Source organism: Anthonomus grandis, chromosome 7 (genome assembly GCF_022605725.1).
Source record: "Anthonomus grandis grandis chromosome 7, icAntGran1.3, whole genome shotgun sequence".
NCBI classification, from domain to species: domain Eukaryota; kingdom Metazoa; phylum Arthropoda; class Insecta; order Coleoptera; family Curculionidae; genus Anthonomus; species Anthonomus grandis.
Genome location: NC_065552.1, coordinates 15,156,850 through 15,173,759, shown reverse-complemented (window position 1 = coordinate 15,173,759; position 16,910 = coordinate 15,156,850). Strand labels below are relative to the sequence as shown.

At 33.4% G+C, this 16,910-nt stretch overlaps 1 protein-coding gene across 1 annotated transcript; it reads left to right on the top strand.

Moving 5' to 3' along the window:
• The first annotated feature begins 12,934 nt into the window (after positions 1–12,934).
• LOC126738736 (zinc finger BED domain-containing protein 3-like) lies at positions 12,935–13,443 on the top strand. The gene is made up of 3 exons (XM_050444173.1): positions 12,935–13,145; positions 13,204–13,394; positions 13,438–13,443. Exons 1-3 carry the CDS (start codon positions 13,019–13,021, stop codon positions 13,441–13,443), a joined length of 324 nt encoding a protein of 107 aa, XP_050300130.1. The 5' UTR covers positions 12,935–13,018.
• Positions 13,444–16,910: the final 3,467 nt, after the last annotated feature.

The window sequence follows — 16,910 nt, the reverse complement described above, 5'->3', positions numbered from 1 at the left end:
ATGGTGACAGCGCTTTTAGTGGATCAAGGTTCCCAGGCGGATGCAACCGAAGTTCGAGCCGAGTCGTTCAACGTAACCGTCGGCCAATGGCCACAGGTAATTGCGTCAGCTGAAGAGGTTACGTGGAGACGCAAGCCAATCAAGAAGGAAACGGATTAATAGGACTTGGGACGCAGGACCAGAAAGCTGCAGTTACAAAAATGGCAGTTTAGGTTGGCAAGTATGTGGTAAACAAAATGTAAATGAACGCATTTATTATTTTTTTGTTTTAACGGTAAAAACAAGAGTCAGTTAGCTAAAGTTTGTAGCAATAAAAGGGTAAAAGATATTGTAATTATTTAAATAATTTTAGCGATGTTTCTAGCGGTGAAAATAATTTATGCCGGGAATGTAAGAAATGTTTTCTTGTTGGTGAGGTGGAAAGGAGAAAATTTGAATACTGGAAAGAAAAAAAGGGAACAAGATGGGAGGTATAAGAACAGAAAAGCTTTTGTTAACTACGGTTCACCGAAAGTAATTTAAAAAATGACAGATTAAAATAAAGAACTAAAACTGATATTAGATATTTGCCTCCTGGTTTTTTCTATTAGTAACTACAAGAATTGAAAATATATAAACAGTAATCCAATATGATATTTAATATATTAAAAAACAGACTTATACTTTAAGCGCAAAAATAGTTCTTTTTTGGGTCCGGTCCAGCTACGATAGGGCTTTCACAGGCTTTACATTTAGGAACTTTGCTGTTTAATTGATATAGAAACTTTTAGAAATATAGATCTGAGGGATGCAACCTTAACGTGATGTCCTGGCGCTCCTCCTTAGAGAATGTATGGGCGCTGCTATAGTAAACTGAATAAATACCTGACTGGAAAAAATAAATAACTTTCTTAATATCAATAATTATTTAATATAAGGCAATTTGATTTAATTGTAATAAAAGGAAAGTTACTCCCTTGGTATTATTATGAATCACGTGACTATTAATTTCCTTAAAATAAACTTCAAACATATTTAGGTATTACCCAATAGAAATATTTAAAATGGAATATGCCATATTATGAAATGTGCACACTCTAGAAGCAGTGCTGCTAGAGAAAGCAGCAGGGGTGAATTTAAAATATAGGACAAAACTTCTTGCTCTTAAATTAGCCTTTAAATTTTTATTGATTACGAATCACCCTATAACGTTCATATGTATATTACAAAATAACATACAGGGTATGCCGAAACTGTGTAAAAATGTAACATTTTAGGTAGATCACGCCAAAACAAACGTTTTTTACTTATTAACTTATAGGCGCATGCGTTCAGTCATAATAGCACATTAAGTCCGCGCACTGGTATCCAACCTCGGACACGGGGAAATGTGTTGGTACCGAAAAGCGTGTTAATAAATGACATAAAAACACAAGAAATATTTGGGCTTATTAAAAAAAACATGTTTTCATTTAAAAAAAAAATTAAGTTCTGAACACCCGCTTCAATGCAAACGTGACAGCGTCGTAACATTTCTTCCTACATACGTTGAGAAAACTTCCGGAATTTATTGAATTTCAGCAGCAGCCGCAACAATCCTTTCTACTAACTCTTCCTCTGTTTAAACCAGAGTGTCGTACACAAGGGTTTTCATGTGACCCCATAAAAAAAGTCGCACACAATCAGGTCTGGTAAACATAAGAGGCCATGCGTTTGGTGCACCCCTGACAATCACGTCGTGGTGGCAAGAGATACGGGTCAATCAGAGTATTATGAACAAGCCCTGCATAAACACTCACCATTTCGTTGGAAGCCACGCAGATGCTATGGGGGTTCTCTTTAGCCCAAACGTGGCTGTTGCAGCTATTGAAAATCCCTTTGCAGGTAATTGCAGCTTCATCCGTAAACATCACTAACGACAAAAATTCAGCGTCGCGCATCGCTTGTTTTAAAAACCATTGAGCGAATTCTACCCAATGGAGATAATACCGTGCACCTTTTAAAAATTAAATAAATGCACTTGTTGTTTGCGTAAAACCTCGCATACCCTAACATGGTTTATTTGCAATGAGTGTGCTACAGCTCGCGTACTTATGGAAGGAGATTCGTCAATTTGCGATAAGATTTCCTCTTCATTCCATACACGCACTGTGTCTTCCCCCCTAAATGGTGAGGCTTATGTAAATTAAATATTTCATTGCTCTAAACAATCCAGATGAATAACACTTTATTAACAAATCTTACCCGTAATGATCCGGTTTCTTACAATCTTGAATGCGTGCAAATAGTCCCCGGCTTGGTAAGCGCCGCTGCGGAAAGCATTCTTGGTAAATCCGCAACGCGCGTCTTCCATAGAAATGCTAGGTGTAGGTCTGGTGATTCAGTGAATGTAAAATCCTCCATTTTAAACTTTTAAACGGCCACACTACAATTTATATTAAGTTAGCTTTTACACATTGCCACGACGCAGTAATAAATGAGTAGCATACGCAGTGCGAGCGACCGGCGCGCGGCGATTGGTCTCTAATTTCAAAATCGGGTAGAGTTGGGCATTTAATATCGATATTATTTATGTATGTACATTATGTTTAACTTTTTTCTTGTGATACCTATTAGTACCGAAATAAGGGATTAATAAGTAAGAAACGTTTGTTTTGGCAAAATCTACGCACCCTTACATTTTGGCACAATAGTTTCGGAGCACTCTGTATATACGAAGATGTATCACAGGCCAGAATTTTGGCAAAAAAATCGTACTCCCTATTTATAATATACATTACAGCAATTTCGTCTAATTTAGTCTTTATATAGAGGTGCTACTTTCCCAAGCTATAACTTTCTGTTTAATACGGTAAATGATCCAAAATCCTAAAATCTCTAAAAAAAGGAGGTATAGGTAAAACCAAAGTTTACGGCGGAGACCAATAACTTAAGTTTAATTTTTCTGATGCTTTCAAGACGGTTAATTAAAGGGTGTGAAGTATCAATCCGAAAGATGGAACATAAATTTTCGTTAAGACTATCGGATTGTGGGAGCGACACTGTGAAAACTTCCTTCAATAAACATATAATATGTATGCTATAATTTTTTCGTTTCATAAAGTGACATATCTAAACTTAGTGGAAACTTTTTTAACCTAAAACAGAGCCTGATAGACCTAACTAACAAAATATATAATTAAACTAAATATAATTTCATTAGACTTAATTGGATTTCAGAATATCCAGACATCACAGGCAATTTGGAGGCAGATATAATGGCTAAAATTGACAATAATTTGAACGTACCTAAGAAAGTGACTAGAGTCTATATAAAAAACTAAAATACCAACATTTCATTTAGATAGATATTTCTTGAATTTTAGATTTTATCATCATTTTTCGTTTAAAACTGCTTATGTAACCACAATTTATTTATACCCTGAGTAACCCTGTAAATTTAATTTCTACGTAGAAAAACCCTAAACGCAATATTAAAATCGACCCGTTCGGGCATTTTTTTCAGAAACGCTCTACTTCATTTTTATTGAATTTTTTTTACTTTACGGATGCACTATATATATATGTATATACACACACATATACCCGAAATTGTTTTAGTCCTAAAAGTTAAGTTTAGTGTTTTGTGACTACGTCTCCGTATACGTATACATTTTTGTATATCTATACTAAAGCATTGCCGATCGTTAATGTCAACAGTAATTTTGTTTTCTAATAAATAATAATATGATTAGATAAAATTAATGTTAATTAGCGGAAAAATGTGTCAACTTATCTGACTTAATTACCGTACTAAGTACAAAAATAAAAAGGTTAGCGTTACCAGTTTAATTTCAGTCACCGTTTAAGCTCTTGTTTTGGTAAGCGCTTTGGAAAGACGCTGGTCAATAATAATAATAATAATAATAATAATAATAATAATAATAATAATAATAATAATAATAATAATAATAATAATAATAATAATAATAATAATAATAATAAGTTAATAAAACCACGAAGATTAAGATAAGGATCCACAATGACTCTGCAAGAACCGAGCTCCCGATACCGCCATGGGAGACCAGACTTCAACGAAAAATTCAGAGGTTTCGAAAAGATATCGGCCAACTAACAGAATATCTGAGGGGTACACGAACAAACAGACTAAAACAGAAAGTTGATGAAATTTTGCAGAGAAACAACATCCACACTCGGCATGAACCAGAAAATAATACAGCTCAACAATGCGTGGATACTCTAAAACAGAAACTTTCCTTATTTTCAGGGCGCCTACGAAGATACAAGACCAGTAATAACCGAAAACGAGACAATCTTCGTTTTGAAAAGGCCGAAAAACAATATAGAGAGCTAAATTCAGATCACCCAGATAAGCAATACCCCACGAAGAAACAAATTCAAGATTTTTGGGCCAAACAACTTGCAACTCAAACAACATGCAATATCAACGCAAGCTGGGTTACTGAAGAGAAACAAAACAGTAATAAATATAACCAGATGGAACATCAATCATTCACTATCGAGGAAGTCAACCAGATTATCCAAAAACTGCATAATTGGAAATCACCTGGCCCAGATGGAGTTCATAACTTTTGGCTAAAGAAACTACGGAGTATGCATCCTAAACTCTCAGAATTAATTAACCACGTTATTCCTAACCCACAGGAAATGCCAGCGTTCCTAACGCAAGGAGTAACCTATCTACTGCCTAAAGACCAGAACAACACACAAGGTCCGTCTAAGTACCGACCGGTAACGTGCCTACCTACTTTGTATAAAATTATCACTTCATGTTTAACACAGCACATTTATCAACACTGTGAGGAAAACAACATCATAGCCGCACAACAAAAAGGATGCGCTAAAGGTTTTACGGGCTGTAAAGAACAACTTATTATTGACTCTGTCATCAACAACCAGACATATCACAACAAGAGAAATATTTTTACTGCCTAGGTCGACCATAAGAAAACCTTCGACTCAGTACGACACGAAGCCATTCGTGTCTGTATGTCTGTGTGTATAAACATTTTAAAAGTGTATAAAGTTGATGGTAATACTTTGTCTTTTCTAGAGAGCGCTATGACAATTTGGAGAACAACGATCCAGCTGGAAGTACAGAGTAAAAATGCAGTAACTACAAACAACATTCCAATTCGAACAGAAAATCTTCCAAGGGGACTCCAAGACTGAGCCCATTATGGTTCTGCCTTGCCCCCTCCTTTGAGACCACCGAGATTGCAAAGTTCAATCACTTACTGTATATGGATGATTTAAAAATAATGGCTGCAACTAGGAACCAGCTAAACCAAATGCTGCATATAGTAGAAGAGTTCTCCAACGACATCGGCATGCAATTTGGACTAGATAAATGCCGTACTCTCAATATAATCCGAGGAAAAATTCAGCCAGGAGAATATCAGATACAGAATTTCCAGACCATCGAGGCCATGGGCGAACACGAAATTTACAAATACAATGATGAAACAATCACAAACGACATACGGACCAGAAAAAACTCCGCATCTGGATGGTAAAGCCCCTTCATGGGCGGCATCCTAATGAGATGAGCCAAAATCATGTCGACACTGCTTCGTCGAACTACTGGTTGGTATCAGGCAAGATGTTTCCAGAAACCGAGGGCTTTCTACTCGCCATCCAAGATCAGGTTATACCAACAAGAAATTATCTCAAGCACATCGTCAGAGATCCGTCCCTACAAAACGACAAATGCCGGTATGGATGCCAAACATCAGAGACTATCCAGCACATAACAGGAGGATGTCAGGCCTTTGCAGCGACAGAATACAAAGAACGGCACGACTCAGCTGGGAAAATTTTACATCAAGAGCTGGCAATGAAGTTGGAACTTATTACAACAGAGAAGGTTCGTATTATAAATATACTCCAGAACCCGTAGTGGAAAATGACCGATATAAGTTATATTGGGATCGCAGTGTACTTACCGATCAACATGTAAGGCGTAATAGACTAGATCTTATTTTAATAGATAAAATTTCCCGGAAAACAACTCTAATTGACGTAGCCATACTGAACAACAATAATCTGCAAGAGAAACACACTGAGAAAATCGCCAAATAGAGAGATCTAAAAATTCAAATCGGAAGGCAATGGAGAATGGATAATGTTCAGACCATCCCAATTGTTATATCGACAACGGGTGTAATACCAAAGAGTCTACTGGAATACCTTAAACAACTAGGAACTGGCGAACATCTATATAAGCACATGCAAAAGGCAGTACTACTGGCAACTGCTCGCAGCACCCGAAAATTCCTAGGAGATAACTTTACATTTCAGGTCACTTAAGGGCACCGAAAAGGCCCCCACAGACCACAGAGCTTAATCCTTTTGATATCGGAGGTATCTGGGATAAGTAAAGGGACCCCTTCTTAGAGGGAGTGCGAGCCTTAACTGGCTGTAAACATAATATAATAATAATAATAATAATAATAATAATAATAATAATAATAATAATAATAATAATAATAATCTCTGACTAATCCCTTATATTTGAGCCTGAATGGCGGGAACCGAAATCACATGTACATGTGATTTCGGTTCCCGCCATTGTTGTACATCACCTTTCTTAGTTGACGAACTTTTGACTCAAGTAACATTGTTGACGTTTACCGAGTTATGAGTTATTTCATTCGCATTTATATGTCAATTTAGAGATTAGTTGCCACTCGGTTTATTTAAATATTTTTACAATGTTAGTTTTTTAATATTAGGTGTGATTTTGGTTAAATTGCAATAAAGGTTTATCCCGGCAAAAAAAAATGATTTCGATTATTCCTGTTATTTCAAGCATTTTAACAAAAAGGGAAAAATGTATACCAAATTGCATATTATAGTATTTTTGAGTAACTTTTGTTTATACTTTAATATAGCTGAGAGTAAATTTAAATTATCTGTTTTTAATTTATGAGATTTGTAGTGTGCTTTTTTAAATTTAATTTTGTAAACTTTTTTACCATGTGCAACAAATATTTATATAGGTAAATATTAAAAATTTTTACCATTCCTTTTAGGCGAATACTAGTAATAGAATGAATGATTTAATAGACATTTTTTTTTGGTAAAGTTTGTTTTCAATTCGATATTATAGTTCGTTTATATTTTAATAACATTGCAGTTCTAAGATATAATATTATTATAAAATACCCAACACAAATGTCAAATACATTTTTTAATGATATGAAAATTAAAATTTGTTAAATATTCTTATGGTTTTTGTGTCTGTCATCTATATCTGATTTATAATCTGCTGTTTTTTATTATGAGCGATACAGGGGGAGGAGGGACCCTGCCTAAGGTAAAAAGTTTAGAGGAATATGTTGTAGGTAATGCTGGTATTCTTCAAGATTCTACAAATGGCAAACTTTGAAAAAGAACCAATTCTTTATTTACAATGTGATAACGGTCCATTTTTAGTTTATCTGGAATTCACTGAAAAAGTGAGTTTCAGTATAGGCAAGTTTAATAACATAAAAATTGCTTTATGTCTTTAACCCGAATCTTAATGATGTAAAAAAAAATTAAAAACAACGGCCTAAATAGAATTTCTGTAGAATTCATTAATTATCAAGCAGCAAATAACTTTGTAAAAAATAAAACTGTACTCAATAAAGGCTATAAAATTTTCATTCCTTTTAATTTTGTGACATGCAAGGGGTTAGTCAGGCAGGTAAATTTAGAAATAGGGGAAGAAGAACTCCTAGAGTGCTTTAAAACAAATAGTGCAGTTGAAATTCTTGAAGTCAGGAGATTGAATCGTAGAATTGTTAAAGATAAAGAAACCGTATATGAACCTACTGGGTCAGTCCTCTTTACTTTTAAGGGTGTTTGTCTTCCTAAATCTATAAATTTATATAGGCTTGAAAGATCAGTATCCATATATATCTAGTAACACAGTGTTTTAGATGTTTGCGCTATGGACATACTCGTACAAATTGCAGAGGCAAAGAGAAGTGTTTTACCTGTGCAGACGAAAAAAATAACAATGAAGAGGAGCACTCCTGTTGTGAAATTAAATGCTTCTATTACAAAAACCCCCATAAGTCAACAGACAAAAGCTGTCCAGAGTATACCAGACAGAAAAATATTAAAAAACTAATGGTTTTTGAAAATATTACTTTTTATAATGCTAGCGAATTTAAAAAAAACTTAAAAAAAACTACATCTCAAAAGATGAATTTGTATATCGTCCTACAGAATTCCCAAGCTTACAATATAACTAGACAAGACCCTTCAGAAAATACAATCCAACCATCACAGAGACGCACACAACATGCAAAAACAGCACCTGTAAAAAGATCTCTTCAACAAGTTGTCACTGAAAATAATAGGAAAAAACGCATAATCCATAAGGGTTATGACAAAAAAGCATATAATAAACATTTAACGTTTCCCAATTTAAGACCTCAAAAAGAAACTAGAGCACCTATTTTTCCACAAATTTCAGAAAATAATTTAAATACATCATTGCCTAGTACTAGTGCAGTTCACACTTATGATTTACAAGAACCTCCTTACCCTGATGATGTCAGGCACATTATTAATGCAATTTTAAACACCTCAGAAAATAATAAAAGATTATTCCAAATTATATTGTATAACCAAAACCTTGACCTGGATATCGATCCCAGTTTTCAATCCGATTCAACCTAAAAGCCTACCTTGCTTCTCACCCTTATGTTTAACAGAAATAAACTAAAAATCATCTGCTAGAATCTGATAACTATAAATTCTAATTAAAATAGGGACAATTTAAATAGCCTTGTGCATAAAGAAAGTCCCGATATTATTTTAATAATTGAATCATGGCTAAAAACTAATGACATCTTCAATATAAATACATACGTCACAATCAGGCATGACAGACATGATGGTTATGAGGGAGTGGTCACCTGTATTAAAAAAAATCTTATTTTTAAGGAAATCGAATAATAACAACTCTAAAATAAGTAGATTTAATCATGTTATTTCAGACAATTTTAAGCAATCCATTCTAGACAATATGTCAGTTATAAATATAGACCCCAGTTTCAATCTGGCTCCGGCCAATGGAGGCGACAATTTCTTGCATTTTTTCTTAAATGAGTTAAACCTGGCCCTAAATAAAAAGAAATCATTTGCACCAGGTATGGATGATGTGTCCTATCAAATGATTAAATTTCTGCCCTTTAAAACTAAACAAATTCTTTTAAATATCTATAATAAAATCCTAATGGAACGGGAAATACCGATATCCTGGCAAAAATTTAATGTTGTTAGTATTTTGAAACCAAATAAAGATCCATTGGACCCTGACAATTGTAGACCAAATGTATTGTCATCATGTGGTGCTAAAGTTTTAGAAATTAATAAAAAAATATTTTTGACTTAAACCTGTTCACTAGAGGGAGAAAAAGTGTCACCCCACCTCCCATACAAATTAATAATTCAGTTATCCGCTTTAAACAAAATGTGAAATATTTGAGAATAGTATTGCAAGAGAATCTAAAGTTGCCACCTCACATCTTAAAAATTAAAAATAAGGCAAAAAAATCACTGAACGTCCTACGAACATTGTGTAGAGTATGGTGGGGTGCAGACCCACACACCCTTTTGACTGCCTTTTTTGACTTGGTACAATCTCATCTAGATTTTGGTTCGATATTTTTTAAACCATGTGCAAAAACGGCTCTGAAAGGATTGGACGTGGTTACAAATCACCCTATTTTTTCATCCTTGAACTATAGATGTTTGTCACGTCTTCCGGATAACGTTAATATTTATAAGGCCGAAATAATTGCTATTCATGATGCTGTAGAAACCGCTATCAATCAACAAGTCAAGAGAGTAATAATATTTTCAGACTCAAAAGATGCAATTACAAAGCTCAGTGGTTCTTTTTTTACATCAAATTCTGAATATTGGGTTCTTAAAACTAAAAGATTAATTGCCATGACTAACAACAATGGCTATGATATTAGACTGTCTTGGATTCCAGGTCATTCAGATATATTAGGCAATAATGAGGAAGATATTCCGCCCAAAGTGGGAACTGATTTAAACATCCCTAGAAGAATGCTCTATGATATTCAGGATATATTCAACATTTTAAAGCAGGAAATAATAAGTACATTTAGGGACAAATGGAAAATTTTAATGTTAAACAATCATCTATGCTAGGGTACAACCTACATTTACCAACAAAAAATGGTTTGTTAACTCGAACTATAAAGACAGAAGACATATCACAATAATTATTAGAATGCGTACAGGACATTGCTTGACTAACTCCCACCTTTATCGAATTAACATGAAAGATAACCCTTTGTGTGATTGTGGTTCATGGGACGACTTGGACCATATTTTCTTTGAGTGCCCAATTAATCGCGTTATTAATTTTTACCTATATAAGATCTTATACTCCTATCTAATATTTCCCCTGTTTTACAGCCATAGATAGAAACAGAATACGCCTAGAGGCCATAAGTTATATTTGCTTATTAAAGAGTCACAGTCCAGCAAAGTATCCTGAGACTCCTACATGGTCCAGAGCCAGATAAAGTAGGATCTCACACAAATCGGGCTGGCAATTGCCTTGCAGCAGAGCCATCAAGTCAATAAGATAAGACAAGACAATTATATTAGTTGCTTATTTTTTTATTTTATTTTGTTTATAATAAATACCTAAAACATATAATTGTTAACAAATTCTTTTTTTAAACTTAAAATTAGCAAGTCGAGCATTTTTTGGGTTTGCTGATATTATTGCAATAGGTTATTAATAATATTATTTATTCGGAAGTATACCTAAGTATACAAATATTAAGTATAATAATAATATTATATTTTCTGATATAGAAAATATAGTGATAAAAAAATTTTATGTTTGTATTTTTTGTTTTTTTTAAGACTGCAATTCCTTATATCATAAGAATACTTATGAAACGTAGTATCGGGTAAATGTAGTTTTCAAAAAAAAGAAAATGGTTATAAATTTCTATAATAATTTTATTATATTTATTTTTTTACAAATATATCTATAAAATAAATATTACGTGTTTTTTAGGACAAAAATAAAATATTGTTATTACTCTCAAAGATTTGCAAATTGTAACTTACAAGTTTCTGCGTTGTGACACTCGTTATGTATTATGCAACTACATTTATCTTTTTTTTATAATTAAAAATAAATCCTATTTTTTTTCTGGCTAGATATGTTTTTTCTTTATGAAGTAGAATCACAAATTAACTAAAAATAATTTATATTTTATCAAATATATATTTGGCATAGTAAAATTAAAATGTTTTTTTAATTAACCTAATTTAAAACATTTTTAAATTTATTAAAATTTATATTATGAGTGATTGTTTATTTTATTAAAACTTTGTTAAGTTGTTATTTTTCGGGAAAATAAAATATCTACGTTTAGAAAAAAATCGTAAAAATTTTTATTTTGGGATTGGTGATATTTATGCCATAGCTTATCTGCAATTAAATTTTATTTTATAAGGAAGTTCATCATTGCAATATTTAATCATAATATCTAAAGTAAAGGCACAATGAAAAAGTCACTACTAAAAATTAATGGGATGATAAATTAATTTATCAGACAAAAATTATTTTTTTCAGTAAATCTTTTTGATTATGCGTTTTTTAAGTATTGCGATTAAATAATACTATATTGGAATTTTGTAACGAATAATAAATTTGATTTTAACACCTTAATTTGGTCATGCCTTTCTGTTATTTTAATTAACCAAATTAACCATGTCAATCTGTCAACACGTATAAAATGAACAATTTAAATAAATACTAATGAAAAATTTTAAATACAACAAAATTGTGATCCTGCTATCGAAATCGGGTTTATTCGACGTCTTTCGTTTAAAATTCGATTATATCGACCGGGGGGCATTTTAACATTCCGGTATAGGATTTGACACCCAGGCGAATTTAATTGGTCGATTTGAATTTGTTTCGCCAATAAATGCGAAGTGCCAAAATAAGGGTCAGAATGTTGGACGGTGCTAAAACACAAATCGGATTGTTGCAATGTAGTTGGCGCGGTTTTTCTATTAAATAGGCTGACCACGTGTCAACAATCCGTTAATGCGTTCTCTGTTCGTGCAGTATTACAGTGCAATATTACTTCGTTACAATTCGTGCAATATTGGAGTGTAATAATTAATTAATTATGGAGAGACTAATAAAAGTTACCGAAAATTTGTATAGGGGCAACATGAAAAATGAAAAAGATGGCGTGGAATGGATGAATGAATATGAGGAACAGGCATTTTCGTCATGGCGTTATCAGTCCAGTATTAAAAACGCTAAAAAATTTGCATACAGGTAATCTAAATATTTCTTAGCTAAAACTTCCCATTAATTTATGTAATAGGTTAATAATTGATATAAGCGGTATACTATGGTTTACAAGCTTTCTTGGCTGTAAACGCATTTTATGAAGACCTTTTAACAAGAATTGTTTTGAGTACAATGAATTAGAGTGTTCTGAGTGAAGGAACCATTTTTTATTTATGATTAGAAAAACGTCGTATCAAAAATGGGTTAGCACTTAGTTCGATGTTAAGATAATAACTAATTGTTATTTCATATAACGTCAGCATATACCTAGCATAAAAAAAAACATTGTTATGCTATCTGCCAAAAACTATGACAAACTACCTTAACTGTTCTTATTAAAATATAGATATTAAATGATTATTTGTTCTTAATACAAAAAAATTGATAATGCGCAAGTTTTCAGCACTACTTTGTGATTAGTCGATTATTTGAAATGGACCAATCAAATTCGCCTGTGTCAAAGTGTCAAATTCTATACCGGAATGTTTAAATGCGACCGGGGGCAATCGACCGGGGCATGTCGTGGCGTCGGTTTTATATTAGTTTAGTTTCTGCGTAGTTTGACCGGGTGCGTGTTGTTGGTGACGTTTCAAAATCGGTATAGTTCCTACGTAGATAGAGTGCAGATAGTTTTATTGTTTAGAAGTTCTAAATATGTCGTCGAACACAAAAAGGTCGCCAATATGGCAATATTTTGACATAATTAAAAACAACAATAGGTTGGCTGACTGTTTGCTGTGCCAGCTTCAAATATCTCGGGGCGGAGAAGGAGAAAAGGCTGGTAAGTGTGTGTTTGTTTGGTTATTTTCGGGTAAATTTAGAAATTACCTATATTCTAGGTACTTCCGCCATGACTAACCACGTAAAATCCAAACATCCCGAGAAGTTTGCTTTGCTTAACAAAGCTAAAGGCAAAGAAGAAACTACCATGCTTGAGAAGTCTGATGCGTCTAGTACAAGTTCGTTTTTGAGAACGACAGAAAATCAGCTAACTTTATTAGAATGCATTGAGAGAAAACAAGTTTGGAATGTTAGTGATTTAAAGGCAAAAAAATATCATTATTTAATTGCAGAAATGATTGCACTAGATAATGAGCCGCTAGGTATCGTAGAAAGAGTTGGATTTAAAAGACTTCTTCAACATGCTTTACCTCGCTATGAATTACCAAGTCGCACATAAATAACCCAAAAAATTATTCCAGATATCTTCAACAGAATTATTGAAAAAATCAAAGGAAGCATTTCAAATGCTGTCGCAATTTCTGTCACTTCTGATATATGGACGTGTGCGCACAATAACTCTAGGTTTCTGAGTTTCATAGCCCATTGGGTGTCTCCGGAATTTCAACTTCAACACGGAGTTCTTGCTATGAAACCATTCTCCAGATCCCACACAGGGGAAAACATAGCAAATGAACTCAATGCTATTGCAGCTCGATGGGATATTCACCAAAACCAAAAACATGTACTTGTTCATGACAGCGGTGCAAACATGGTAAAAGGTGTTCGCATGGCAGAGTATAGTTCTGCCAGATGTTTGATTCATTCGCTTCAGGGGGTTGTTACTGAGTCATTAAAGATACAGCCCGAAGTAATCGAAATGATAAGCAAAGGCAGACGTCTCGTTACATATTTTAATCATTCGGGGTTAGCTCAAGAAAAACTGTTGGCAATTCAAAAGGAGTTGAGTTTACCCGAACATCAATTAGTGCAGGATATCAGCACGAGGTAGAATTCCACGTTTTACATGTCAGAACGCTTGTTAGAACAAAAACGTGCTATATCCCTTTATCTTGCCGATTACGACACACTGACTAATTTAACGACTCATGAGTGGTGTCTGATGGAACAATGTGTCAAACTTTTGAAGCTATTCGAAGAGATATTTAAAATCAGAAGTGCTGGTCTCTCCTGCATATCCGAAGTAATACCGTATCTATAGCAGCATTGAAAAAATACCTACGCAAGGATGAGACTGCGCAACGAACAGCTGATTTACTTCATATGAGAGCTGCCTTAAAATCAAAATTTAATTCTCGTTTTAGCTCATTATCTACAGATCCGAATTATCTTATTGCAACTTTCTTGGATCCCAGATTCAGAACAAACTATTTAGGGACTCTTGAAGCTGAAAGAGCGCGACAAAAGATCTTGTTAGAGTTTTTAAAAATGACTTGCGACGAGTCCTCCAGCAGCAGTGATACATCGCCATCATCCACACCACCACCTTCTAAAAAAAGCAGAAATGAAACTGATTCCAATGTGACTCGCGATTCCCACGACACCTTTTGTGATTGTTTCAATGAAATAGCACATGAAAATAACAGTCAAAGTCATCAAAGTCAAAATCAAGCAAAAAATCCAATTGCAAGAGAGATTGGCGGTTATTTGCAGACAGTTCGAATTGATCACAACCGGGATCCGTACGCTTGGTGGTCGGCTAATTTACAAGAGTATCCCAATTTGATGAAGTTTGCCAACGTATACCTTTCAGCTCCTTGCAGCAGTATTTTCAGTGAGAGGCTGTTTTCCGAAGCAGGTTTGGTTTACGAAAACAAGCGAAATTGCCTGTTGCCGGCAAACGCTGAAAATTTGCTTTTCTTTCACCATAATTTATCACTTCTTAATTTTGACTATTAGGTATATGTATTTTTTAATTTTAAGGATCCCTTTGCGGTTTTTTTAATATGTGGTTGAATTGTTCTAGTCTAGTATACTTAAAACTTTTAAGTAGCTACAATTTTCTTTTTTTAGTTTTTACTGTTTTATAACGAGTAATTTAGTTTTTCAGATGGTTTCTATGACTTTGTTATCTTTAATAAAAGCTATTAGAAGTCTAGTTCGACTATTTTTTGTTATTTACGTTACTGTTTAAATATCCGGTATCCGGACAGATACTGAGCCAATATCCGGCATCCGGCCGGATAGTAAATGTAGACCGGATAGGCCGGATACCGGATAGTTACCGGATATCCGTTTCATCTCTACTAATAATCATATATTATATATTAAAACTTATTTCTAAATATGGAGCCGACATATCTATATAGTTAGTCTAGTTATGAAACTCAATCTATAGTGAGAAACTACGATATAAGTATAAAATAAATCGTAAAATTCCAATAGCACGTAAAGGAATTTCTTAAACACATCGTATTTATAAATTCACCATCTTATTTGTATTTATACAACTTTGATGATGATTCGCAATGAATTCTTTTATAGAATATATTTCCGAATATATTATAGTAGAATATGTGCTGTTGCTGTTTTTTTAGTTTATATTTCTCCCTTTTTATATAATATTGGTATACAGTGCTTTCATTTAAAAAAAAAACCACCCTGACTAACTTCTAAACAAATAAACAACACTTTATATATAGTATATAGGGGGTCTAATTCTCTATTTGACAAAGTTCTGTCAATCATGTCCTCACCTCTAGCTAACCTCACTTTAATATGTCAAATGAGAATCTCTATTTTGTGACACATTATTGTAAGCAGCACTGAAATATCTATTCAATAGTGCAAACAAAATTAAATCAGAAGACGTACTAGCGAATAGTGAGCTAAAATTTCTGGTGATAATAAATATTTTATGTAAACGTCATACTTGTCAAATTATGTCAAATTGCTATCCTATAGTGTGAAACACCATTTTAAAGGGCATAAATCTACCACCAAACGCTGTATAAAAAATGTAAGTTACTTAGACTATTACAAGACTTATAAACAGTAGGGGTATAAAAAGATGTTCAAAAAATAACACTTTAATCAGTTCATAGATTTATTTTATAAGTGCTCAAAATATGCTCTGCGTTATTCGCGAGACACTAATAAAGTCTGTTTTGAATTCCTCACGAACATTGACTTAATTAACCACTAATATCTCTACATTCGCGAGCAATTTAATCCTTTAAATCATTAATACTTTCAGGTGGGGTTTTATAAACCTTGCTTTTTAAATCCCTCCGAAGGAAAAAAATCTAGCAGTGTTAAGTCTAGCGACCGTGCCTTTCGATTGCATCACGCCGGCCAATCCACATCCCTAGATACTGTTCACTTAGCCACTCTCGAACTGTTAAAGCGTATTAGAGCTCCATCTTATTGGAAATACAATTTATTTTAGTTTAGTATCTCATCACCAATTTCATCCAAACAAAAACATTTGGACTAAATAAACTGTTTATTATCATACATTTTTACTGGTAAATTGCTTTCACTTGCATCATTTTTTTTGGCGAAGTAAGAGGGAAAATTGTTTGCCATTTAAAATAATGTGTGACACTATGGGGCAATTATTTGACCTACCAAAGTTAAAGTTATTAAAAAAAAAAGTTTTTTGTTACCACACATTTTTGCTTATTATTCACTTATACGTCAACCGATTTTGTTTTTTTTTTTGTTTGGTTAGATAGAATATTGTATATTTTATATCTATTTAAAACGATGTATCACGCTTAAAGTAGCCATCTAAAATATAAAAGTTTGAGGTCGATTAAGTGTCCATTATTCCCTTAGACATTTTTGATTACTATTTGCTGGT

Excerpts from the sequence above, each read along its gene's own strand:
- LOC126738736 (XM_050444173.1), top strand. The coding sequence starts at position 13,019 with ATGTCGTCGAACACAAAAAGGTCGCCAATATGGCAATATTTTGACATA. Across the intron at positions 13,146-13,203 it reads CGGAGAAGGAGAAAAGGCTG|GTACTTCCGCCATGACTAAC; the intron begins GTAAGTGTGTGT and ends CCTATATTCTAG.